This window comes from Camelus bactrianus, chromosome 8, assembly GCF_048773025.1.
Source record: "Camelus bactrianus isolate YW-2024 breed Bactrian camel chromosome 8, ASM4877302v1, whole genome shotgun sequence".
NCBI lineage: Eukaryota > Metazoa > Chordata > Mammalia > Artiodactyla > Camelidae > Camelus > Camelus bactrianus.
Genome location: NC_133546.1, coordinates 25,700,821 through 25,728,647, shown reverse-complemented (window position 1 = coordinate 25,728,647; position 27,827 = coordinate 25,700,821). Strand labels below are relative to the sequence as shown.

The following is a 27,827-nucleotide window of genomic DNA, read 5'->3' as shown; positions in this document are numbered from 1 at the left end:
GAAGGATATAGAAACTAAAGGAAACTAACGGGAAAAAAAAGACCTATGCGGCTAGAAAGACAAAGGATCAGGGTTTTTTTCATACTTGGAGGATAAGTATGAGACGGGGAAATGGTAAGTAAATTGAAAATTTTTCTGGGTAGGGATGTTAAATAACTAGAATTGTGTACCACTGGCATAAAGAAGGGAGAATCTAAAGATGACATAAGAATTTTGTCCAACAAAAGAGGTAATGAAAAGGCAAGGTCCCTACTGAAGCAGCACAGTGGAGGTAGCACTTACCTTTGAAAACATCAGATACACATAATCTAAAAGGCTTATCAATAGATCTTTGAGGAGGCTTGAAGGAATCTGGAAAAAAGGGGCAAAATAGCAAGATTTAATGCAGAAGTAATTTTTGGTTCATTTCCCATAAGTCCATTATGGTCTCATGTCTCCTAGAAAATATTCTTTTTAATAAGTGCTAATAGCAAATTGGCTGGCATTCACGTAATGTTTTGCAGTTTATAAAATGTTTTCAACATGTTTCCTCATTTAATGTCACAACACTCTGTGAGGTAGGTAGGGTAGGCATGAGCCTCATTAATTAAACAAGAAAAATTTAGCATTAGTTTGAATATTGCATGTAATTTCAAAACTGGTAAGTGAGCTCCTCTGATTACAAATCCTATGCTTTTTCACATACTTCACTCTTCCCTCCATAAAGAACTCTAAATAATCAATAAAGTTCACAATGCAATAAAATTAATATGGCAGAATTCTTACCAATTTGTTCTAATAAACATTGGCCTTTATACCATTTTGTAAGTTCACTTGATTGAGATCTTGTGATTAGATTTTCACCACTGAGACCACTTGTAGGGATAAAAGCTACATCATTTTCCTATTAAAAAAAAGATTGAATATATGAAACTAAATACAGCATTGTTTTTAAAATGTTAAAAGGGACACCATACAATAACTATACCAAGTTTGCAAAAGCAGCCATGTACTTTTTAAAAAGTAACAGAAATCACAGAACTAGTGCCCTGAAATTATCTAATCCAACAGTTTTCAACTTTTTTGATTTTGTGGGAAACTTACAAGTTTGTTCCAAAACACAGAAGCATTTTTACCTGGTAACACAGGCATATTTTGCTGGAGAAATTTCTCTCTACTAATTTTCCTCTTCCACTGTGACCTCCCTAAACCTACACATTTAATTTAATAGGTGGAGATAAAGTCTTTTACTAATATTAAATCCAAGCCAATTTATAAAATGCATGCAATTTTCTAGAATGAAGTAATCCAAAAAATATAAAATAGGATATACATAATCCCAAGGGGACATAAAAACAAAAAGAATTAAACATACAGAACAAGACAACAAAGTAGTTTTTTCTCTCATATCAGTAAAATTAGACATAAGGAAAGTAACTGAATAAATTTAAAATTATCTTACCTTAAAACCTGCTTGCTTAAGAAAGTGCCCAAGTTTTCCAGTAATCTCTTGAAATCTTTCTTGTTGCCAATTAACCTGATAAAGATCCAATTTATTTTTAAAACTATGCTTCAGACCATGCTATATAAAATTTAAATTTCTGCAATAAAATATAAACAATCAACACTATAAAATATAATTATAAAATCTATTCAATATGAAATATATTAAAATTAAAGCTTAGAATGTCAGATCTTACTATTAATACGATCTAAAAGTAACTTTTCCTACAACAGAAAGTCTAGAAACAAACTCCAGTACATACAGAATTTTTTGTTCAGTGCTAAAAGGGATTTCAAATTTGGGGAGAAAAAGTGAGTAACTTATTAAATTGTGCTAAGACCAACTGCTGAAATAAAATAAAATTACTGACCATCCGCACCCAAGTCAAACAGACTAAGAATGTGTATGTAATAAAAACTCTAGATACCCACACCCATGCTATATAGTATCTAAGGGTAAATGGAACAATGACTGCAAATTATAACTTACATGGAAATTCATGTCAAAAAAGATGGATAATGTGGGTATTTACTGTAAATTTTTTTCAAGTTTTCTTTATGTTTGAAAATTTTCATACTAAAATACTGAGAAAAAATAAAAGATATATATAATACTGATACTATAAAAAAACTATGTAGAAAAACTTAGGTGAATATGTATCTAATCTCAGGGTATGAAAATACCTAAGCATAAAGAAATAAATCAAAAGTAAACATTAATATCTTTAATAAATAAATTACTTTACAAATTACAAATTTTTTTTAAAGTTCCAAATTATATGAATTCCAAAAGAAAAAATACAAATGGTAAATAAACATACAAAATATATTTAAATATTATTACCATTCACAGAAGAGTAAATTAAAAAAAGAAAAATCATGTTTTATATGTCAAATTGGAATACAATCTTTTAATAACAGCAGTGTTGATAAAAGTTTGGGAAAGTGAACATACCATATAGAAGTAAATAACGAGAGCTTTTCTCAAAGGCATTTCGATCATGTACAGTAAGTCTTAAAAATGTGTATGTCCTTAGGCCCAGAAATTTCCATAGAATAAACTATTTCTATGTACACACACACAAAACTAGAAATATCCAAAAGTAGGGGATTGTTTAAATAAATTATAGTATATCTTTAAAATACACTAGAATAAAGCTATAAAAACAAACTCTATATAAAAATTATTAATTACTTGGAAACATGAACAAGAATATTGTCAATTTTTTGAAAAAGCAGATAATGAAACAGATTAGTACCCAATGTTATAAAGAAAAAGATTTTTATATATTAAAATACACTGGATGGATGTACAAAATGAAAAGTTAAAAATTAGGGGTGGGGAGAGTTGCAAATACATGTTGTTTCAGGTTTTCTTTATACTAAAATAAATATGCATTTTTTAACTAAAAATAAAGATTTAGAAATTAATTCTGAAAATGAGAATTTATCTTCTTGCTTAAAATTACTAATATCTCATTTATTTACTATCAGGATCGTGCATTTATTTTTTAAAATATGACAACTGGACTAATAAAATGTAAACTCGTCATATCTCAGGTCATCAATATGGCATAGAATCATCTTAATTAGCATCTAAAATGAATTTTCAAGTCTTGAAATACCTGATCCATTTTATTGACTGCAACTGCAAGCTGGGTTACTCCCAGAGAACGAACCAAGAGGCCATGTTCCCGTGTTTGTCCACCAGTCTCAAATCCAGCCTCAAACTCTCCTCTGCTGGCATCTACAACTAAAACAGCTACATCTGCCTAAAGAAGAAAAAAAAATCTTCAAAACTAGAAATAATGTCCCAGCATTTTAATTCAATGGACAGATTATTCAATTAACTGTGTTGGTCAGATTTTAAAGGCAACTCTAACTTGACACCAAACACAAAGCAAATCAAACAAAGGAATTACAAAGATGGATTAAAATTTTAAAACAAAGTACTAGCATGTGGCCAAAAAAACACAACATAATGAATAAAAGATTGTCATATTTGGTTATATAACAATCACAATAACTAAGCAAAGGAGAAAAACATAAAATTAAAACATAAGTAAATAAAACAAATATTTGTAACATAGAACACATATGGTAAAAGTTATAATCTTAATATAAAGTCTTTGCCAAAAAAGGAAAAAGACACAGCTCTACAGAAAACTAGCTAACAATTTGCTAAAGAAAACATATAAATGGCCAATAAATATTCAAAAATTCAAATGTATTAGAATAAACAAAAAAAGGACATTAAAAATGCATCAATGTATTCTTCCCTTAGACCACTTGTACAAATCACATTGGCAAAGATTTGAAAGACGAAATTGTTTACTATAAGCAAGGGTGCCGGCAGATGGACACTGACACAAACACTGCCTGTGGGACTGTGAGTCCACCGCCTTTCTGGAGGGCATTTTCACAATAAGTGTCAAGAGCCTTAAAATTACGTATATTTTGTTTCCCAACAACTCTACTTCTAGGAATTTATCCTAGAGAAATAATTATGGATTTACAGAGATATTTGTCAGAGTATTGTTCATAATGATGAAAAGCTGTACTCTAACGAATTAGCAAAAAATAGTATATTCTCGCACTACAGCTACTGAAAAAGTACCTAAATAGCAGTTTCCTAACTTCTGTGGATCATTTTGACAATCAGATGAAAGACTTGTCTTCTCTTATACTCAATTTACACACACACACAAAGAAGAAAGGAAGTTAACCTTGACCCAGCTCATTTTCTTCTTTAGCTTTACTGATACTAGTTCAACAGGTTCCCACTGTTCTTTTGTATTGATATGTCTTTATGTGACTCCACTTGCATCATGTGGATGCAGCTTTGAAAATTTGCAGGAAAACAGTTTGTGCAACCATAGATGTTCCTCCATTTTCATTCTCATCAATGATTTTTGCCAATGCTTTGTATCTACTGTTAAATGTAGCATTAATTTCCAATCCTTCATGATTTATACTGTTAAACTCTTAACTTCTTCAATAAAATCCAGTTCTTTTGATCAAGGATTCTTGGTTAAGAGCACAAACTGAAGCAATCAGTTTGAAAATTGGCTCTTACACTCACGTATTGTCACTAATAGGTCTCACACCTCAGGCAAATTGTCTATCTCACTTCACAGAAACACTGGTGGGTAAATGTCGTTTATATAAAGTACCCAGCCCTGACTTTACAAATCCTAGGCCCAATGATTATAAATCTCCTCATCAAGTTTTGTTAATAACTGTCAAACTTTATTTACTTTCTTAGGTTAAAATTTAAAATTCACTGATTTGGGAAGATACCCAAAGCAGCAAGTGTTCTTCCTAATCCTCTTTCTTATTATCATCACCAAAAAATTACTGGGCAATTTCTCTATTTTTTCTATGCAACAGTCTTTGGGAGTTCAAATGCTAATGTATTTTCAAAGAAGCCTTTTAAGCCATAAAAAGGCATCTCTCCTTGTCATGCGTACTGTGCATGTTCTTCTTGCAGGACATTTGTGTTAGCCTTTTGTCTTTACCTGTCTCACCTTCCTACACTGTGACTTCCTTGAGGAGAGGCAGCATGCCTTGTATGTTTCTTTGTATCCTCAAAAGCCTACCTTTTTTTTTTTTTTATATTTTTGAGCCTATTTCTTCATTTGTCACATATAGAATTCCATTAGATAATCTCTAAAATCCTTTCCTACCCTAATACCATAAGAATTTGGAATAAATGATCCTTACGATTACTCTGCACTCTAAGATTCCAGAATTCAAAAGCATTTTCTGGTGTCTGCCTCTCCCATTTACCTCTCAAAATGTGCTTTGTAGTCCATCATATCCCCACACTCCTACCATGGTGCCTGGCACACAGAAGGCATGCAATAAGTATTCACTGAATGAAAACACACACACACATATACATAGAAGGAAACAAAGAGAAAAACATATAATACTCTTTGGTAAATGTGATTAGAGGTACATCAATTTAAAATGAGGATAACATGTACTTCATAGAGTTGTTATAAGGATTAAACTAAATGCATACAAAACACCTAGTACAGTGGCCCATATTCAGTACTCAGTCAACAGTAATAATTATTACTTTTCCATCATCATGATCTCAATCAGTCCATGGACCTTAAATTAATATTCTTAAATTATTTATCAACTTTCTAAAATAGAATCCAATACTTTTTCATTTATCTTCAAATATGTTCTAACTTATTCATATAGCATCCCTTTTAGATTGACAAAATGCTCATATTAACATTCCCTTTAAATGGGTGGAAAAATCTAGAAAAGGTCAATTGCTGAAGTCACACTTTTGCCAAGTGACAAAGGCAAACTTCTGAACTCTCCATATTTTCTAATAGTCACCTATTATAAAAGAAATCAATGTCCTATATGTATAGTGCTATTTTCATTGTTTTAATTAGTTATTATCTTTTAATTTTTTTCAATCTCCTCATTAAGAATCATGTAATCATGCAAATATTTTTCAATATTATAAAGAAAGTAAATTTCCCAAAGGGGGAAAACTGCCAAGCTTCAGTATTTCTGAATAAATCAGCTCCTTAAAAAGATACAGGACTTGAATATAAATATAGCAAAAAGGCAGATGTTGAACATCCACTCCAAATTATTAATAAATGAAATATAAAGCTCCACTTCATCAAGAAAATGACTATTATTTTTATTATAAATGTATAGCTTTTATACATCTACTCCTTGTAATAAATTAGAAAAGATTTTATGAAGTATCAATCAAGAGATCATGAAAAATGCAATATTTCTCTAATTTTTTCAAATTTTTAAAAAAATTTAAATGTTAAATTTAAAAATATTTTACAAGTTACAATCCTAGATTTACAACCTCAGCATCAGGAAATTTTATGTATTGTTAGTGTACTTTGGTTAAGGAAATATCTGGTACCTGGGCTGCTCCTGTAATCATATTTGGGATGAAATCTTTATGGCCCGGAGCATCCATTAATGTAATCACTTTGGTTGTGGTCTCAAATTTGGTCATGCCAACATCCATTGTTACTCCCCTTAAAGAAAACATAAAATGGTTAGTATGCACTACAGAAACAATCAGTGTTATGAATTAAATTATTTAATAATATAGGCGAAAATGACAGTCTAAAGTCTTAAGCAACAATGGGAATTCTATTATATAACGTCTATTATTTTGAATAATTAGGCTACCTGGAATTTTTGCTGTAACAGAATTACACTGATAAGGCTTTTAAACAAGGTTGTGGATGCAGTAAGTGCTTAATCAAAATGATAGATGTTTCCCATTTCCTTTTTTGGGGTAAGAAGTCGTGTAAACTGTGAACAGATAAAGATATCTGGGGACAACTCTGGAAGGGGCAGTAAATACTGCAGATGAAAAAAGATAAAATGAAGAATGACCAATACTAGACGGTAGTTTTCCTCATCCTCTTACATTTATGCTTACTAATTATAGAAATAAACTTATAAAACTTTCATTTCCGAGGCTAGTTAGTATTTTACTAATTAGAAAACAGAAAATATCAAAGGAGATGCATGATTTTTTAAAATTCAAAGAGGGGAAACAGTAGTGGTTTCACATCTCATGTCATCATTCTTGGAGATCAATGCAGTGTCTCTTCTTAGCACAAAAACATGGGTTCACATTGCAAGAAAGCCCAGGGAGGGTCTACAGAGGTCCTGAGTCTTCCTAGATGTCTGGAATTTAGAAAGGGAAATCAGGTGGACAATAAACTAGGTAATTATTCATCCTTGTTTGCCCAGGATAGTCCAGAGTAAAGAATAAGCATTCCCTTTTACTACCAAAGTGTCCCAACAATTACAATGGTAAATCATGTGTTTACTCTAGCAGTAAGATAACCGTGGGTCTCCTGAGTCAAGTTATTCTAGTTGAAACTGAAACCATGGGCCATTTGAGTTTGTGAAAATGATGCTCATGTCTCTTTAATAATCCCCAAATAAACTGCCTGAGAATAGTACTGAACCAAGACTGAGTCTGAGCTCCTCCCTAGGCTGCTTTGACCGTTCTCTTCTGACCCAGCTCTGCTCTGCACTTGTAATGCTAAGGAAATGAAAATGTCACTCATGTTACTAATTTCTGTTCAACACATAAGCAGAACAGAGGATTTTTAAATATTTATCAACACATTGTATTTTTGAGATGCTATTAAGGAATGTATAGTGGTGAATTAAAACTCCCATTATGTATCTGGACTCTCCTGCTATCTACAGAATTCAGGAATATTCTAAAAAGTGAGCAATAGAGAACTACCAGAAGCAAAAATAAAACAGCCATCCAGCAGATGTATTATGAAAAAAAAAAAAAAAAACCCAATAAAATTACTATTTATTCTAAAGAATGAGACAGATTATTAGTTCACTTGCCAGGTCAATTTACACATGAAATAAATTCAAACAAGTCATTCTACCTTAAATTATGTTCTTCTCAATCCCTTTATCTACCTAATAGATAGTACAAAGAAAACTAAAAAGCCATATATTTTAATAATCTGCTTGGTAAGTTGACAGGTGGAAATTATTTAGTCTTATAATACTGATATCATATAAAATTCTAGTTTTCCAATAGTCATTTTCCAAAAATTTGCAACTGTCCAACTGATTTTTCTTACTAGGTTGGAAAATAAGTTTGTGTACTATATGAAATAAAAAAGATTTTTAACAAGTAGAAAAAAAAAAAGCCAAACCACTATGATATAAGATTCTATTTACCAGAATAACTAAGGAATATTATGACCCTCTTTACTGAGAATTACCTTATATATTACAATGTAGATAGACTATCCAATATTTCAAGAAAATTAACACACATTTTTTTTAAAGTACGAAAATCCAAATATATTCTCTAATCATATTCAGAATGAAGACATCAGGGAACACAGAGTAATTTCTTTGTCAATTTAGGACTTGTAGAGTATTATTTTGACATAGCTGATACATCTACAACCTCACTTAATTATTAAGGTGCCCTCTTTCTTTCTGACAAAGATGCTATTGGCTTCCCCATCCCTAACAGTTTTAACACGGTATATGTCACCACTCTAAAAAACTTCAAAAGAAATAGTTTGGCCAGAAGTATATGATTAGCTGCACTCTCCTGCTAGAATCTCTCCAAAGTTGGCATTGAACACAGTAACAGATATAGGAGTAATTGACTGGATTAGATATATGTGGTAGGAGATAGGTTTAATTATTTGTTGACTCTGTCCCATAAAAACATAGTACAGAAAGTATAAAAATGAATTAAGTCTGGTAAGTTGGATTTACTGGTCATTTTGATTCCAGACAGAAGACAGTTTACTACAAGAAGTTACCTTTCCTTTATAACCTGATATAAAATTAAGTCTTACTCATAATTTTAATCCAAAACCAAGACAATTTGACATATGCTTGGGGAAGTGGCAACTGAAACTTTTCCCTAAAAATTAATTAGCTAAGGGTTTTCACTGCCTTTTTCTCTGTGTCTTTTAAATTTTTTTGATAAGCATTCTTTTAAATGATTCTCATAGAATTTGGAAGAATAAAAAAATGTATGTATATTATAATGAAGACTACAATAAAAATATTTCCCTGATAATTGAAAGCTTTAAAAAAAGTGTCTCAAATATTTCATGGTATGTTTCATGGATATTCAACATATATTACATACTTATTTAAAAGACTTTATATTATTTCAAAATGAAAATGTTGAAATACAGTGACTACCTTTCCCTCTCTTCGCCAGTCTCATCCAAGACCCATGCGTATGCAAACGAAGCTTTGCCAGCCTTTTTAGACTCTTGTTCATACTTATGCATAGTTCTTTTGTTCACATTACCCAGAAGATAAAGCAAATGGCCCATCAGAGTACTTTTCCCAGCATCAACATGACCTAAGGAAAATTGATTCAGGATTAATACTAGGTACATTTTCCAGACGCTGTTCACATTGAGGCACTGCATGAACAGATAATTTGATAGTTTGTGTCAGTGTTTAGAGTAGTACCAATTCTTATCAAATAGCAGTTAAAATGTCTAAATGGAGAAAAAAAGAACATGTCTCTTTAGAGAGGGGGGAAATTTCCTTGATTTCTGGAAATTAAAATTGTCAACAAGACATGCCATTTTCAAATGTTCACAAAATGAAAATGATACAACCAAATCTAATGACTTTTTTGGTAACTGGGGATTATTTCACCCAGAGTGCCCTTGGTAACTTGGCATTATGATGCCAGGCCTTCTTGCTTCATGTCTATTTACACTCACACAGAAACTCAGAGTGGAATGAATTTCCACGCTGCCACTAGGAAGTTATTGGGCTCAAGCAGTTGACTGACAACCCGGAGGAACAAAGGGCATTTACCAATAACCACTAGGTTGAGGAGTTGCTTCCCTCCTTGTCGCCTCTCCAGTTCTGCCTTTATATCTATTTGCTGCCTCAGTTTGCCAGACTTTTTCACTGGTGTTGGTATTGAACTCTGCTCTTCTGACACTTGAATGGTGTGGGATGGAAGAGCTGGTTTAGGAACAGTGTCAGGTGCATCAGAAGAAACAACGCTGGTATCTTCACTAGAATGTCCTTTTTGAGGCGCGTGGAAACTATGACCATTTTCTTCAGCAGTTACCCTACAGAAAGCAGAGAGAGGAATAAAGTGTTTAAACCAACTTGACTGACCTCCTATAATGTCAGAAGGGCAGAGAAGTTGTCTCTTCATATTCCTTACACTTGTAGACCCAAATGATCTCTAGCCGCTACGTGGCTAGAGTCTGTTAAGGTGGAAATGATAAGTAGTTAGACCCAAACCACAAAAATACAGACTTGGGAGATCCCAGGAGAAAAACAGACTACCAAAAACTAAGATAAGAAGAAAACATCCCGTAAAATAACTGAAATTCAATGTCTAAGCCCATAGCTTAGCCATATAATCCTATCAAAACAGATGGCATAAAGGAGATGTTTTGTAAAAATTGGCACCATTGTGCTCCTGGAGATAAATTAGCATTAAAAAAATAGTTTAATCAGTTTTAACCCTAACTCATTCTTCCAACAGGACACAGACTTACCATCTTTTCTGCTCAAGCACTATCCTTAAAGGAGATATCTCTAAATGTCTACATTTTCTTATTAGTTTGGCAAAGGAGTTTTGATTCATTAATTCAACAAATACTTGATTCACTTAAAACTGTAACATATACTTGGCACTGATGTTGAAAAGAAATGATGACACAGAAATAAAAAAGTTATCAACTGATTCCAAAAGCTTACAGTCTAGTGAGGGACTGGGATATATAAAATAGAAACAATACCATCTAGCTTAATTTATTTTCTCCCTGACAGTAACAATGCCTCCAAAAGTAAACACTGATCTTAATTCTTCATTAGCTCTTTGACTATCCTCCATAGAAACTGTACCAGGGCTATCCCCATGGATAGCTATAAAGAATGTGATCTAATCAACCAGACTATGATATGCCTCACCTTTCCTTCAATGACACAGATAAACAGATACTATACTTGATCATAGCCAAAAGGCCAAGAAGCAGTGACACAGATAAACAGGGTTAGGACAAAGAACAGGGTAAATTCCTAGTTATTAAGAATGAAATCAATTATTTACAACTCAATCTGGAGCTGGCAGAGAAGAATTATATGCAAAAAGCAGTTTAAAAAAAATCACTTAAGAACTGCAGCACAATAGAAATGTGTGGGAACAGTAAACCTATTTTCTTCTAGATTTGTTGTTCCCTTTCAGGGTATTTTAATATGCTCAGTACTAACCCTTCATACTATGCTTCAGCAAAGAGCCACATTAGTTTTATATTTGCAACTTCATTAAAAACCTCATATCCATTCCCATTTTATTTTGCTTTTGCAAATCTCCAATTAGCAACTTTGGTGTTCAGGTTTTAACACTGTTCAGACAGAATAGCTTCATCTTGAACTACAGGGAAAAAATTTATGTGGAAAATATTCCCAATCTTTTATAATATTCCAGTGGACTAAATTAAGGATATCACACTGAGACTATAATTTGCAAACATTTATTTGAATGACCTCAGCTAGTTCTGAAACAAAAAACATGACAACTCTACATTTAGAGGAGTCAAAAAAAACAAAAAAACAAAAAAACACCCTACAAATTACTATAAAAGTATTCAGCCAGAATGACTAGACACAGACTCTTGGTTCTGATCAGACCTGGGAGAAATCACAATCTGTGGCTTCAAATCTTCCTGCTGTTAGTGACAGAAGCTTTTCTTCAAAGGAAAGCTCACGCTAACTACGACATAGAAAACAGATAAAAGCAGAACAGCTATGGCTGACACAGTGGGTTGAGGCCTGAAGCTCACTCACCCACCAACCCAGGCAGCCCTGCTCAGAACAGAAAGCATGTCACAAAGCATGGGTCTGACTTGATCGTCTCAGTTACAATTCAGTAACATGAAAGGTTGCTTTTCTCTTGCTATCATGGTAACACCCCCTTTCAAGTAAGTTTTAGGTAAACTGCAAATTAGTTCACTAAATTGTACAGGGTTAGAGGAGAGTGGCCAAAGTAATTAGAAGAACATCCTAGGTAAAGTCTGTACTTACTAAAAACTTCTGCATATTATGAAGCAAAAGTCAATGTTTTAAGATTTTTGAAAAATCTCCAAGATGATGTCTAAAAATGACCATTCTGGGTTCAGAGCTATAATTACTGACTGGTACAAAAGAAAAAGTTGGTTGAATACATTTTCGGGTGCTTTCTGATATAATTTTGTAATCTCACCTATTATTATAAAATGGTCTGGTTTTTTTTAAAACCATTTTTCCAAAAGTGGGAATATTTCTACATGACTATAGAGGCTTAATCTTTCTTTGTGAGTTATTTAAATGATACTGAAAAGCTAACTTAGACTTAAAAGGTTAACCACCAAGTTATCTGTTCTCTATGCAAGGTTCTAACCATTTTTACTTACATGCATTTTCTAGAGGGTATTTACTATTTTTAATACTAGTGAAGAAAAATCTGCAGTTTCACTTTCTTCTAAGAAATGCATTATTCTTTTTTATAAGCTGCCACTGGGAATCATACAAAGTAGAAATCTATGATGCTGAAGTCTTGACTCAAAAGTGTTTAATTATGTTTCTCTGTGCTTCCTTGAGACCAAATCAAAACAACAGCCCAAGCATTATCCCTACTATAAATTTTCCCAGAAAATCCTATAAAAGTAGTTGATGTAAACATAGCTTGGTCCTTGAGCAACATGATGCATTTCTGAGTATCTCCATCTGCACCTGCAGATCTTTCACATTCTGATGACTTCTCCCATAGGACCCCATCACAATACTGGCTCACAGGCTGCTTTTTACCTTTATACTATGAACAAGTTTATTTTAAAAATAAAATGTATTTTCCCAAGGATTCTGATCAATAAATATTTAAACAACTATACTGTGAAAGGAATAGGATGATGAACATTAATGGTCCCTGTCCTCATGAAGCATACAATCTTGTAAGATTTTGAAAGGCTTGCATTACACTTGTAAAGCATAGAGGTGGGTTTGCAAGAATTATTTACTTATATTTACTATTTATTTTTTTCTTGCTCATTTATTTTCCATTATTTTTATAAATATTCACATAGATAACTATGCATATACTTCTATGTATAGACAAACATACATAGATAACTTTAGAATCAAGCCTATTTTTTCATTCCCTTCTCTTTGTACTATGTTCATTTGCATGTTGCTTTCTAAGACTGCTGAAACCTTTCACATAAGATTATAAAATCCTTAGAACAAGGCATTATGTATTCTATTTATTTTTTCTTCTCTCAATGGAAATAATCCCCTAATAGGATTAAATGGTACTTAAGACATGGGGATAAAAAAGGTATTTATAATTCTGGCAACCCAACCCCAATTCAGAGAGAAAAGACATGCATTGAGCTTTCTGTTACTGAATCAAGATCAAAATTATTGTAATGAACTAAAGTTACTCAAATTAAAAATTAACTTTTTCATTCATTCAGTCATTCAACTGACATATACTGAATGCCTGCTATGTCCTAGAAATGGAGTTCCTTCCCTCACTAAACCTAAAATCTAATGAATAAAGTGCTGCTTCTACAAAATCAAAGAAATGAACTAGGTAATTGTTAACATTCTTCCCAGCCAAGACTCATAGATACTTCCATTAATTTACATAAAAGAATATTGTAAAGGAGGAAAAATAGGGCTGCTGAATTTGTATTTCCTGAAACTGGAAAAAAAAAAAAAACCCTGTATTGCTTATATTTGATTATAGTGTTTCTTACTTATGTAACTGGTAGACAAAATAAATATACTTTATAAATAACAGATAAAGTTAATGTCTTTAAACTGTGCTGTTATGTTCCAAGGAACCCAATGCCCTTGTCTATAAAAAACTCTTCAGAGAATTCTAAAGATAGTGAAACAGGTACTACTAAAATGACTTACTATCATTTCTCACTAGATACTTGCAATTCTGGGTGTGTTTTATTTTATAATTTATCTCTTTGTTATACTGATCTATTTTATTCAGTATGAAAATCTTAAAGTTTAAAGATAGTAGTAAAAAAATTTTAATTAATGATTCCATGATTCACCTACATTTAATTCCTAAACACTACTTACCTACGCCATCTAGTGGCACAAGGATTCCCTACCTCCCAGTACTAGATTTCACAAAATCATAGGTTTTTTACGTTAAAGTAGCTATATTTAATTTGCATGAGGAAACTGACAGTGAGACAGGTTAATACACCAAGATAAGCCTAGAATCAAGCCTAATTTCTCATCCCCTCCTGTTTGTACTATGCCATACTGAGGACCCATTACATACACCAATGATTATGATATATTATGCAAAATTGAAACAGATTCTCTTTCTCATAGTCTAATAAGCAGACAATACTAATTTCAAAAAAGAGGGGAGGCATTAAAAAACCTTACCCAGGCACTTCAAATCCCATAGTTTGCTTCTTTCCAGATACAGTCATTTTAGCAACTTTTGGCACAATTTCAGAGTCACTGCGAGATGACTGGGAATCTATTGATTTTCCTAATTAAAGAGTAAAATATAAAAGGCTAATTAATTCAAGTTGATTCCTAGAAACATTTATTACATATTAAATACATATTATGATAATTTTCACAGAATCACATCTTTATAAATACATATTTTTTCCCTAAAAAATTCAGTGAAATATTAAAATGTTGAAAGAAATTCTTCTGTCACCCTATTCTGGGAAATCCCCTACTGTCAGGGCTCTGTTATGCTTAACCTCCACCAAATCTCTTCCTAATTTTGAATTGACTCTTAAGTTTCAGTATTAAGAGGTCACAAGGTGGTTTCTGCACTGAGCCTTGTTCTGACATTATACCTAGACCCTATAGCTCCCTCTCCAACCACGCCCTTTCACGATACTAAAATTGTTTGGTCAGTTAGCAGATGGCTAAACTATTTTTAATCGTGATACCTATAAACTGATCAGCAAGCTGAGAGTCTGCTGAATTGTGCTAGACACTGCATACATTTTACTTGCACACAAAACCAGATTTAGTAAGATATTTGATATCTATAAAGAATATGAGGGAAGAGCTCAATATAGAAAAAGTGAATTAATATCATAAAGGAGAATAAATTATAAGCTAGATCAAAGTAAGACTTTCATGCATTTGATCCCTTAAAAATATATGTATGGAATTCTTTAGAATGTATCTTTATAGTTTTTAGTAAGAGTACCATCAGGATTGGGTCCACATAAAACTACAGAAATTGCATGTGCTACATTGGTAAATATATATACAGAAATTACTGTAAAAAAATTAGATAAGAAATTAATGTATATAATTCATTCAAAATGTTTGCTATTTGCTACTATATGCCAAGCACTATGCTGGAAATATAATGGTGAACAAAAGCAGACATAACCCTTGTACTGAGAAAGATTACAATCTAGTGGAGAAAATGTATTAACTGATCACAAAAAATAAAAGTAAAATTAAAACTGTTATTAGTGTTATAATCGGCATAACACTTAAGATTTGGTGACAGGGCAAACGAATTAGAGTGCTTCCACAGGAAAGTGAGAGTTGAGTGAAGATACAAAAAATAAGTAGGAATTAACTACACACACAAGAAGAGCACTCTGAACAGAGAGTAGCTTGCATAAGGGCCCTGCAGTAGGAGGCAGCATGGATGGACTTCAGAGGGAGTAAAAGCAGAGGAGAGGGAGTTTAGTTAAATGAAGCTGAAGAGGGAGGCAGTGGCTAGGCAATGCAGGACCTTTGAGCCGCAGCAAAGATCCTAATGTTTGTTCTAACAGAAGCCAACAAAATGATGTAAGAAAGCAGGGGGAAGGGAAAGAGAGGAGAGGATAAAATAAATGGTTAAGTTCAGAAAAGTCTGGGCTGGTGCATATGATTCATCAGCACATAATTAGTTGCTGCAAGCATTGATATAAGTGAGATGACCAAGGGAGAGAATACTGAGTAAGAAAAAAAGTGGTCGGAGGACAAAGCCTTGGCAGAAACTCAACTGTTAATCACAAGATAGAGGACAGAAAAAAAAGAGGACAATGAGCTTGCAAAACAGTGACGGAGGAGGGTCAGGGGAGGATGGTGCCAAGGAAGCTAAGGCAAGAGAGTGTCTGCTGGACCTGGTATCACCAGAGTCCGAGGGTGCTGCTCAGTCAAGTGAAAAGAAATGACTGAAAACACTCACTAGTGACATGATCCCTTTAGGAAAAGGTCATTTGTAGACTTAGCAAGAGTCATCTGAGAGAAGTGAGGGAAGGGAAAGCCAGAATGGGTTAAAAAAAAAAAAAAAAGAAGTTGAGAAAACAGAAGCAGCAAGTACATGTCCAATATCTTATCCGTAATTCCAAAATCCAAGAGCTCTGAAAAAGTGAGGCTTGGTTTGTTTTAACTTACTTGGAAGCAAAGCCTGACCTAGGCCAAAGTGAAAAGCCACACATCTCAGGGCAGAAATAACAGCATGATGATTATAGGGTGCGCCCCACATCCCACTGGGGTTATCACTCCATAGATGTTAATACTTTCCTAAATCCAAAAAATTCTGATTTTTGAATCAAATCTGCTCCCAAGGGCTTTAGATAAGCAATCTGTAGATCTGGACAAATGATTCTCTTTAAAAAAATCTGGTTGGAAAAGGAGAAATGTGGTAGAATGGTGGCAAAAGGGGGATATGGGATCATCTGATAAAGAAGATAAAACTGATTTTCTATATGCTTTTTCTAGCAATGTTCAGCCATTCAGGAACAGGCACTGCTTCATTCAGGATTAAGTTTCTATCCAACAGGTGCCAAAACAAGGTAGCCGAAGGCACTGGCAACAAATAGGGGAAAAGTTATTCATGAGCTCTGAACTGGATTAAACAAATAAAACAAAGGAAGAGTACTGAAGTGCTGGCAGAAAGCTGATGGGTCCAAAGGTCAGGAAAAGGTCATGATATAAGAAGTACAACTAGATGGCTGTGTCAGAATGGAACAAGTGATTGCATGACTTTGGAGGAGGGGGAGTTACAGTGAATAGCTGATGAGAGGTAAAGGTCACTGGAATGAGGTGGTCAAGGAACTGAAAGTCCTGGGTGCTGGACTTGTTTTTCCATATCGATGCACAAGTAAGCTTTGACCATGAAGGCCTTAGAGTGTAGAAGAAATTGTAAGCCAGTTGTCAAAGTCTTTAACAAATAAGGAAAAGTGACTATGAGGATGACAACAGTGAAGACTAATAAAAAGCAAAAGACAGGAACTTCAAAGGAGTAGAGATTTAAGGGGACAAAAGGGGGGTGGAGGATGAAGGAATAATGGTGTTGGAAGAGGCAGCAAAAAGAATAAAGCTGATCTTCCAGACCCTAGTGTTTGAGAAGATACACATGAAATAAGGCAAGAAAGTAGAAAAAACACTGGGAAAACACTGAGAATTATGAAGAGGTTTCGGTTTCACGAAAAAAGCAGTTCCAAAGTTACAGCAAAAGTAGAGAGGAAAGAGAGGTGAGTGAGAGATAAGGAAGGAGAAAACTGAGAGCATGGTGACGATGATGAAGATGAGGAGGGGGAGGTGGGGGGAGGGAGGTGTGGAGGTGGGGAGAACACCCTAAAAAGAGGCATGGTGGATTTTGGCCTCTGTCAAAAAAGGGAAAAAGACCCATAAAGCATAAAAGTATCTCAATCCAGGCTATACACAGTTAAGTCCCACTTCCCATTAAGATTCATTTTAATACCTTCTAACCATTTTGTGTGTTAAAAAATTTCCTGACTCACTTATACATTTAGTACATTGAAATACTGTAATTTTGATTTAAAAAAAAGTAAGTGGGTCATAAAAGGAAATAAAAGGTCTTTAAGCACAGAGAAAAGTCACAATATGATCCTGTAATATTTCTGGGTACACAGTAAATATTAGTTTTCATTTCTGGTGATTTCTTTCTACAGGATATCAAACCTCAAACCTTTAAACCTATTTAAATAATGAGTCTTTTTTAGAGAAAAAGTAAGCCTAGTATTATATAGATCTGAATATCACCCATTAAAGCAGTGGTTTTTAAACCTTTTTATTTAGGTCAAACAGCCCTTTGAAAAAGCTAATGAAAACAATGGGATACTCTTGACAGAAAAATACACTACACACAAAATTCTGCATGCTATTTCAAGGGGTTCAATAATTCTAACTCTAGAACCCTCCCCTTGAGAGACAACCTTGACTCGGTATTCTGGAAATATGTTAATTCAGTTTGATGTTATCCATAGTCAGTGAAACACATTCAGTAAATTTTGCACTAAGCTGTTGTTAACAGCAATGTAATGTACTTCCACTTATCCAATGACATTACAAAGTCTCCCTCACAACTAGCAGTATGCTGATGACAGGTCAAATCTACTGACACAGCTCAGAAATGAACTAATAACTAAAACAACCAGCCATGGATCAATAAGAGATACATTTATGAGTATTCAAATCCATCACACAGAAGTGTAAAATGTTTACTGTGTTCCCTCATCTTCCCCAACCGACTAGAAATTCACTTACTGCATAACAACCTCAAGAAATTGAGTATTACATTTTCAGAAAGTCACCAAATAATGGTAGCATGGAATGAGTACTGGATGGGAAAAAGGAGCTTGGATTCTAATTCCTACTCTGCCACTAATTAACTTTTACCTACCTTACAACTTAAATAGTTCATTTAATTTCACTAGCCTCAGTTTTCTCATCTACAGAATGAAGTACATTAAATGATTCCTAGTTCTGTGAATGTATGTGTCTGTGACTCCCAAACCAGTAAGATGTCCTTTAAATCAAACAGGCCACCAGGAGATAAAGTAGAATGTGCCATTCCAAAGGAAAATTATCAATGTCTTCCTCTAAGCCACACAAAAACTCATTCACCAAATCATGGTTACCAAAAAGAAATACATTCTAAAGAGCCATATATTAGTGATTAGCATTCGGTCTCGGTAGGGTGGAGAACTGATCATCACTTAAGACTTTTCATTTGGATGGAAATAACAGCTACTCAGTTAAGTCTAACTTGCTTATTTTATAGACAAAAAAAGCCTCAAGGAACAAAGGGACTTCGCCTCAGTGGCAGGGCCTGTACCTAACCAGCTCACCTACCTGTCCAGTTCACCTTTCTCATACCCCAGCTGCCTCTAAAGCAAAGCCTTCTGTCCCTGGTGGTTACCCCTTGCTGGGCTGCTTCCTCCAGAACTCCAGTGCTTTTTTCCTGGGGCTAAGATCCAAATAGCAGAATCTGGGTTTTCTCCTGAGCATGAAATGACCCAGGTCTCTTGTCCTGAAGATTTTCTTTTTTTTCAGTGTGTATTCCTTTGTAAAGGATTCAGCTAAATCTCCCAGCACCACACAATTATCAAACTTGCTGAATTTAATGAAATTTTTGCTTACCTAGCCACAAGATTTTCCCTCTTCTGACTCATCCCTTTGGTCTTTAAAGCACAATCAGTATTAGACAACTAGCTCTTTGAGGGTAGGAACTGTGTCTACACAGTACACAGCACATGACACAGTGCTCTGCTCACAACAAGCTTTCAAAAAATAGATTGTAATGATTAACCCCTAAGGGTTTAAGTTCTGAAACCGTGAGTTGATCTCTATTGTTTTTAAGTTATCTTAGACCTCTTCTTCAGGCAATAACCTCAACTCACTCTCTTTCTACTTTTTGCACTTAACACCAGCCACCACCTGATGTTTAGAGATCTGGGTTCTAGAAAGCCGATCTGGCACTGGCTACGGGCACTCTTGTATGCCTTCCTGCTGGGTGGTTTTGATATGCTCTTTTACCTTCCTAACAACCACACAAAGTGGGCATAATCATCCCAACTTTACTTCAGAGAAACTGAGGTTCAAAGTAGCTAATTTGCCAAAGATTATACAACCTTGGCTTGTGACACAGCTAGATTTAAAAAAAAGGTATGTATGAATCACCTGGTAGCTATTCTCAAGGAGTTTATACACCATTTTGACTAAGACAATTATAAACGCTGTGGAGATAAGCTGTAGAAACAATAAGGAAGAGAATTCTAAGTATGTACCTGAGTAATTAGAGACAACTTAACAAAATGAGATTTGACCTGATCCTGAATAATAAACAAAGAAGAGGCAAAAATAACATGAGAAAAAGCATATTTAAGGATTAATGGGGCAAAATTTCTGAAACAGACTGGGCAATGATCAATAAACCTTTAAATTAAGACGATATAACTGAAGCTTTGAAGGAAAGATGTTTTTAAAACAAAACAGACCTTTTACAGATTTACTTTCAAGGACTATTTTTCTCATTCAAAAAGTAGAAAGTAAAACAAGTAGTATTAAATATTCTAAATTAGGGAGGATAATTACTGAGACTATTAGAAATGGGGAAGGCTAAATTAAAAACAGGTAAGAGAAAAACCATAGAAACTTGTAATAATGATTTCTCCATAAAACATGCTGCCATGTCTCATCAGTTTATATAATTCCTTACCTCTTCCCTAGCTACTAGTGAGGTATCCCCGACTCTTCAGTCCTAGGATGCTATTTAAACTCTGTGATATCATCTACCTTGCAGTAATCAATTCTAATTAGTCTAGCATGGCTAGAAATCTAAGGTTCTGCCACCAGAAAATTCACGAACTTGAGCCTTGATCTAGTCATCAAATACTCCAGAGACCAAGTTTATCCCGTATGCAAAATAAGAATACCACCACCTAAATCATGTACTTGACAAAAATGCTGTAATAAACACTATACTCATAAAAGTATTCTCAACTGAAAAAATAAATAAATTCTCAACTGAAAAAATAAATAAATCAGGCCTTTATTCTATGGTATAATCTCATCATTGTTCATAAACTATCCTTGCCAGAAAACCTCTAAATCAAAAATAATTGCTGAAGTTTGTGGTCAATACATATTCACTGTAATTATCTTCAGTTTGACTGGATGCTGCTGCATCCATTAGCCTTCTTTTTTAAAAAGTAATTTTAGGAATTACAGGGTCAAAAAGTGCTAGAATAAACACATACCTAGTCACAGATAAACAATTACACAAAAAGTATACCTTATGCTGGCTTGAACCCAGTAGGTCTTTTTTTTTTTTAATTTGCTTAAGTGTTCTACAAGAGTACATGCCAAAAAAAAAAAAAAAAAAAAAGAATGATCTGGTAGTACAAAATCCAATGGGACTATTTTGGGGGGAAACATGCTAACCTGATGCTGAAGTTCATCTGGAAAAGTAAATGTAGGAATGACCAATAAACTTTTTAAATTAAGGATAATGACAGGAGACTGGAACTACCAGCCATCGTAAAGCTGAAGTACAGTAAAATGTGGTAATGGCATAAAAATAGCTTGACGAATTAGAACAGAGCATCTGCAAATGAACCAATTAATAGGAATATATTTATAAGTTATACATAAAATTAAAATTTAGTATATGGAAAATATGAGGATATATATGTTACATGTAGTTAGAAATTCAGTATGTGTAAAGAGATGTTTCAAATCAGTAGAGAAAGAATGGGTTATATTCAATACTGTATTGGGAATATTGGCTATTTATTCAAAGAAAAGGCTCTATCATATGTTTATGATGTACCATATATAAATTCCTTGTTGATTAAAGATATGATCGTAAAGTAAGAAGAAAAATATATTTAATTTTCAGGTAAAGAAGCCTGACAAACTTTACATAAAAATTTTAAAATGTCTCCCTGATTAAAGATACCACAAGCAAATATAACATATTTGGGGAAGTATATACAAGGGGTTAATAAATATATTATATATATATATATACACAATATTACATATTATATATACAGATATAATATAATACATATATATAAAATATAATATATATATACACACACACACACAAACCAATAAAAGAAAACAACTCAGAAAAAGAAAGTGAGCAATAAATAGACCAGCTCAAAATACACAAGTCAAAGAAAGGTGTAACAGAGGAAATGCAGGGAGAGGGAGGGATGAGGAGGGAAGGAAGGACTGAAAAGAGGAGATGATGGACAAGGAATGACAAAAGGGGAGAGGGAAGAGAGGAGTAAGTACAAGGATTTCTACATTTTTTTTTTAAATTAGCATCCAGAGTTGCAAGGGAACATGGGGAAGAGTGCTGACACTGTTGACAAGAGTACAGTCTGGTACAACCTTTTGCAGGGAGAAATTTGATAAAATCAAAAAATTACCATATATATACACTGTATTTCTGAGAATGTGTTCTACAGAAACACTAACACCACTGTGCAACATAATATATGAACAAGACTGTTTACTATTGTGCTGTTTGCAATGGTGAAAAAACTGTAGATGCACCTTAATAAGGGAATGGTTAAACTAATTATGATGCAGCCAAACAATGAAGCAGTTTGCTTCAGATATAAAAGTCAGATAGAAAACCATGACATATTAAACGGAAAAAGCAACTGCAATATTATATAGCAAAGATGCTATACCACTATGTTACTGACATTAAAAAGTCGACAGGAATGTAAGGGAACTTTTTAAAGTGATTACTTCTAGAAAGTGATATTAGGAAAGAGAAGTGACTTTCATTTCAAAATTTACATACTTCTATGCTACAATGACTACATACAATTTTTATAATTAAAAACATTTAAGTGAAAAGCATATTAAAACATTTCAAAACACTAAAAACTTATTTCTATAATATTCCTCAGAGATGCTCCTGATTTTTCTTATTTCATGTTTTGAAACAAAGGAACAAAGTTCATCCAATCACTCATCCAATGACAACGTTACGTTCAGAATGCTCTAGTAAGGCTGGAAGTAATGCTCTAAATAGTTTTGTCTTTTGTGTTAAGTAACCCCCTTGTTTAGGCTCTGAGGCTTCCTGATGGCAAGAACTGAATCTTCTGGATATTTCTATTTCTGCAAAATAAATATCTAATACACTGTACATCATTTATATGTTTGCTTAGTGCTGAATCAAGTAAACAAAATCATTTTCTGGTAGCTCTTTCAGTGCTCTAATAAATGCCTAAAGTAATGAAGGTGAAAACTAAAGGGAATAATAAATGTGACTTCCTTGAACATGTAACCTCTTATGAGGGGGTGGGAACCTCATAGTAAAATCTATCCTGCACGCCTCAGCTTTTCTAAAGCAAGATTTCTCAAACTCAGGACTGCTGACATTTTGGGCAGGATATTTCTTTGTTGCGGGGGAGGTGTCCCATGTATTGCAGGATGTTTAGCAGCATCCCCAAAATATCTATTGACATAGCCAAATGACCTTTGTGGGGCAAAAACCACCTCCAGTTGAGTACTGCTCTAGAGAGTTATTAGCAAAAGAATTAAATACATATTACATACCCTATAGGGGAACTCCAATAACCGTTACATGTCAAAATCCTCCGATTCACTGTCACTTAAGAGTCTGGTAAAGTAGTCACTTAATAGACTCTGCTGCCAGATAGCCTGGGTTGAATCCAGGCCCTGTCACTTCAGTTATGTGACTTCAAGTGAATTATTTAACCTCTTTCTGTGCCTAGTTTCCTCATCTATAAAATGATAACAATAACAGAACCTACCTAACAAGTATGTTAGGAGAATTTAATGAGTTAACACAAGTAAAGTGTTTAGAGCCATGCCTGGCATATATTAAGTATGCAATGACTCACATCAGTGACAGAAAGCAACAAGTCTGTGGGCCTCTAATATCACCGAAGTATCAACTTCCTCTTCCTCATTTGACACCAGGGAATCTACAGACACAAATCATTCTCTGACAATCACTAATTCATGGTGGGGGAGGAGGGAAATGCCAGCTGTGTGACTCCGTTCTAGGTCCTAGAATAGACGGATCAAAGACTAAGAAATGACTCCTATCCTCAAGAAACGTAAGTCTAATAGAGATACCACACAAACATTATTACAATGTGAACTGCTATTATGCAGGTACAGTGACAGTACATAGGAAAGGTACTAACCCATCAAACTCAAAGAATTAGGCAAGGTTTCCTTCAAAAGATGCCTAATGAATCTTGGAGGGAAAAACAAGGAAAAGAGGATGGGGGAACATGTCACAGTGCATGCAACGGACAGAAGATAGGCATGGCTGGGATATAGGAAAAGAGTTTAAGTGGGTGAGACTTAAGGATAGAAAAACTGGCAACTCATTTCGGGCCATGTATAACATTCAGGTACTTGACTTGATTCTTAAATACAAGAGCCACTAGAAGAATTTAACATTGAGGTGACACACCATATTGTGCTTTAAAATGTGAAGACTGAGAGAGAGCAGTTAGAAGACTGTTGTACTACTATGTGTAAGAAATTCTACAAACTGACCTAAGAACAATGGAGTTGGAGAAAGGGTTACTTAAAAGATATTCAAAGGTAAAATTAGGAACACTTCATGCCTGAATGCATGTAGGGAAGTAAGAGAAAAAACAGTTCCCAAATTTTCTAGCAAGGAAGAGTAGATGATTATGCCATTACCAAATAGAGAATATATTGCAGAGAACTAAGAGAAGGCTGCTGGTCAGGATCTTCTCTTGGACGGTCCCTTCATCAAGTGCAAAATTAGAACAGTCCATAGAGGAACTGCTTCCTCCTAAACAGATGGAGATCGCCAACAAATATTTTGTGCTTAGATACTATCTCGGGTCTTTTGAGTTTTGCAAGTTAAATTACAACATGTTCTTGGTACTGGGGACACAAAGATGAGTAATAATCTCTATTCTCAGGTAGCTTTCATTCTAGACGTGATAGACATGCAGAAAGACTGAACGAAAATATAGACAAAGAAATTAAAAGAAATTTGCAGGAGACCACAGTGCTGTGACTACAGCTGAGCAAGTACCATAGCACAGGAAATAAAGGACAAGCATGAGAGACAGTATATTAATAGAACATGGTGATGAATTAAATGTTAGGGAGGCAAAAAATAGAGCTCTAAATCCTTAGGACTGTAAATTAGATATGAACATAGAACACATTGGATCTGAGATTCTTTCAAGACAAATAGAAACTGGATGGAAACCTGGACAATCAAGTTTGCAGAGCAGAAGAAATGAGAGCACCAGTAAAACACATGAAGTAAGCTGAGACCTAGGAATGGATGAAATAACTTATAGAAAATGAAGGGTGAGAAGGTAGTCAATGAAGGAACTCTGACTAATAAAGAGGCAGGCAGAAAGTAAGTGTTCACATTCCTTGTAGAGACCTTCCATGGAATTTAGGTTCATACAAGCATGCAATTTTGAAGGTTGTATTATCAGAGGTCATTTGGTGCAGTCCATCATTGTATAGATGAAAATTTAAGTAGATTTCTAAAGATCACATGCCTAATTAATAGAAGTTTGCTTCCTTTCTCCAAGCTGTTTCCAAGCCACCCTCTTCTTTCCACCCTGTTTCTGGTTGCACCTCCTCAGGACTTCATGGAAGTGGATTTCCCAAGATAACTGAATCAGGTTTATTTTGAAGTTAAATGTATACAAAATTTGCTCAAGTAAGTGCCTCTATAAAATGTTAATGCTTTGTCCAGATCATGATTTTGTGATTTTAGTGTCTACTCAGATACTTCTGATAAGTTCATGTTAAAATCAATAATTCTGACTTCATTTAACATTTGCATTTCAAAATCTCCTAAGAATATATATAGTTAGAGCCTAGCAGTTAAATCATTCTCAGCTTAATAAAGAAAAGTTTCTGCTTAGTACAATTTTAATTTCCAGTGGGAAACTATAGGTTGCTAGTCTTCCTGCAATAACAAACATCTGGATACTATATTCTTAACCTTTTGCTTATGCTAATTTTAGGTATGGAAAGTGATATTTAGGGTCTAAAGCATACATCATAGCATAATGCCATCAATTTGAGGTCACACACAATAATTCCAAACTCTTGAAAATGATAACTCCAGCCAAAATGATGTGACTTGAAATAAAAAACTTTTATTGTATATCTTCATGTAGCATGTGTTGTTTTCAATCTGTGTTATAAAATATCATTATAAAGTATGTGCCTTACCTCTCCAACTAACCTCTGAGCTCCAGAAGGGTATTTTTAGAATACTTTCCACAAGATCCAGTCCAGTGCCTGGTACATATTAGGCACTCAAATATTTACTAATATTGTACAATTTTATATATGGAAAAAAGCAATATATTCTCTGAGTCAGTGATTCTCAGTTTGGAGGGAGAAGGTAGATCAGAAAACAAGTACATTCTTGACCCTTCCTCCTTTGAAAATCATTGTCACTAACAAATACTGATGCTTATAAGAAAGTGTTACATCTCAGATGTCCTGGGACAGAAAAAATAGTTGAGAAAGACTTAACTGATATAAAACTAATTTTATAGATGAAGAAGTGAAGTTCATGTAAATTAAACAGTTTGTCCAATCCAGTTTAATATTCTTTGCAAATTCTATCTATTCTTGTTGACTGGTTTCAGGTTTCTAACTAAAAAGATGCTTGAAGGCCTGCCTTAGGTCAGGAAATTAGTTCAAATGACCTTTTAAGGTTACTGTCCTCAACCTCCTATTTTTAAAAGTAACTACTTAGCCTATTCAGTGAGAATCTCACTCCCATATGTGTATCTTTAAATATCTAAATGACATCAACTGTAAAATCTTTGAACATTTTAATACTATCACACACATCAAATAGGGTACTAGTTAGTGAAAACAGTTCTCTAGGAAATAATATTCTTAAATCCCATCAAAACAGCCAAAGTTTGCTTGTTCAATATAAAATCCAAAACTAAACATGAGAGGTATTACAAGGGTATTTTTTAAAAATAAGCTTATTTAGCTGATGGCATTAAATAATTTCAAATTTGAATAGTACCTACAAAGATGTGAAAACACTAGTACAGAAACACTAATTTTTATTTTAAATTTAAAATGCCTTTCAAAATTTTTAATCAATGTTTTAAAAGTATTCTCTGAATCTAACTGGGATATAAAAATTGATTCTACATTTTAAAATATGTGCATGTAGATAGAAAATGAAGAGGGAAAACACACGATACAAAACTGTATGTATAATAATTTGTATGTACAAACCTTAATAACATAAAGAATAAAAATACTGAAAGGAAATGTGGGAAAACACAAGATTTTGTCTTTGGGTAAGAAAATCATGAGTGACGTTTCCTCCTTTTTCTACACTAAGGAAAACAGTAAGTTAATAGGTGATTTGAAAGACTTCAAAAGGGAGAAATTATTTTTTGTATTAAATGGTTAAAATAGAAGACAAGTTTACAATTTAAAGTCATTCAGATCAAAACACCTAGGGTTTAAAAAACATTTAAGATTATTTTTTAAAAATGAGGTCTTCCAGGTAAATACACTTTTTGCCATTAATCATTTTTGTTCCTATAAATGTTTCAATATAGGTACACACAAAAGACTTTCAAAATTTCAAAGAAATTAGCATTAAATTTTCAATGAAAAACTATTTCAAATAGGAAATCATTTCACTGAATCTGACTACACATTTAAATTCTAGTTATCAGATGTACATTCAGAAAGTACACCAACTAGGCTACAGAGAATAAACCACTTCCTTCAATATTAGAGCCACACTGTGATTTGTTCAGTATGAATTATTTTAAAACATCCTTCATATAGAAAAACCTGCCTCATCAAATTCATTATACATTATCCGTCTCCTATTACACAAAAGAAAAAATGTTTTAAATCTCAATTTTCTATAAATATCACTGAGCTAGCAATTCTTAAAAATTAAAAAACTTTTGATGAACAGATTTCAACCTTTTATTAGACTGAACAGTACCTTGAAGTAGTACCCACAAAATTTTATAATCTAA

General features: G+C 33.7%; 1 protein-coding gene across 3 annotated transcripts in view; it reads right to left on the bottom strand.

Annotated features, from left to right (window-relative positions):
• The window catches only part of HBS1L (HBS1 like translational GTPase), a 75,695-nt gene that overhangs the window by 14,834 nt on the left and 33,034 nt on the right, over positions 1–27,827 (bottom strand). For 2 of the 3 annotated variants that reach the window (XM_010965608.3, XM_074368319.1), the window contains 8 exons: positions 14,440–14,548; positions 9,841–10,103; positions 9,205–9,370; positions 6,398–6,515; positions 3,108–3,254; positions 1,442–1,516; positions 766–883; positions 283–351 (listed from right to left, as the gene is read on the bottom strand). In XM_010965608.3, the coding sequence (XP_010963910.2) occupies positions 283–351; positions 766–883; positions 1,442–1,516; positions 3,108–3,254; positions 6,398–6,515; positions 9,205–9,370; positions 9,841–10,103; positions 14,440–14,548 (1,065 nt within the window). The remainder of the gene's footprint in view (positions 1–282; positions 352–765; positions 884–1,441; positions 1,517–3,107; positions 3,255–6,397; positions 6,516–9,204; positions 9,371–9,840; positions 10,104–14,439; positions 14,549–27,827) is intronic. The other variant, XM_010965609.3, reaches the window with a different exon arrangement.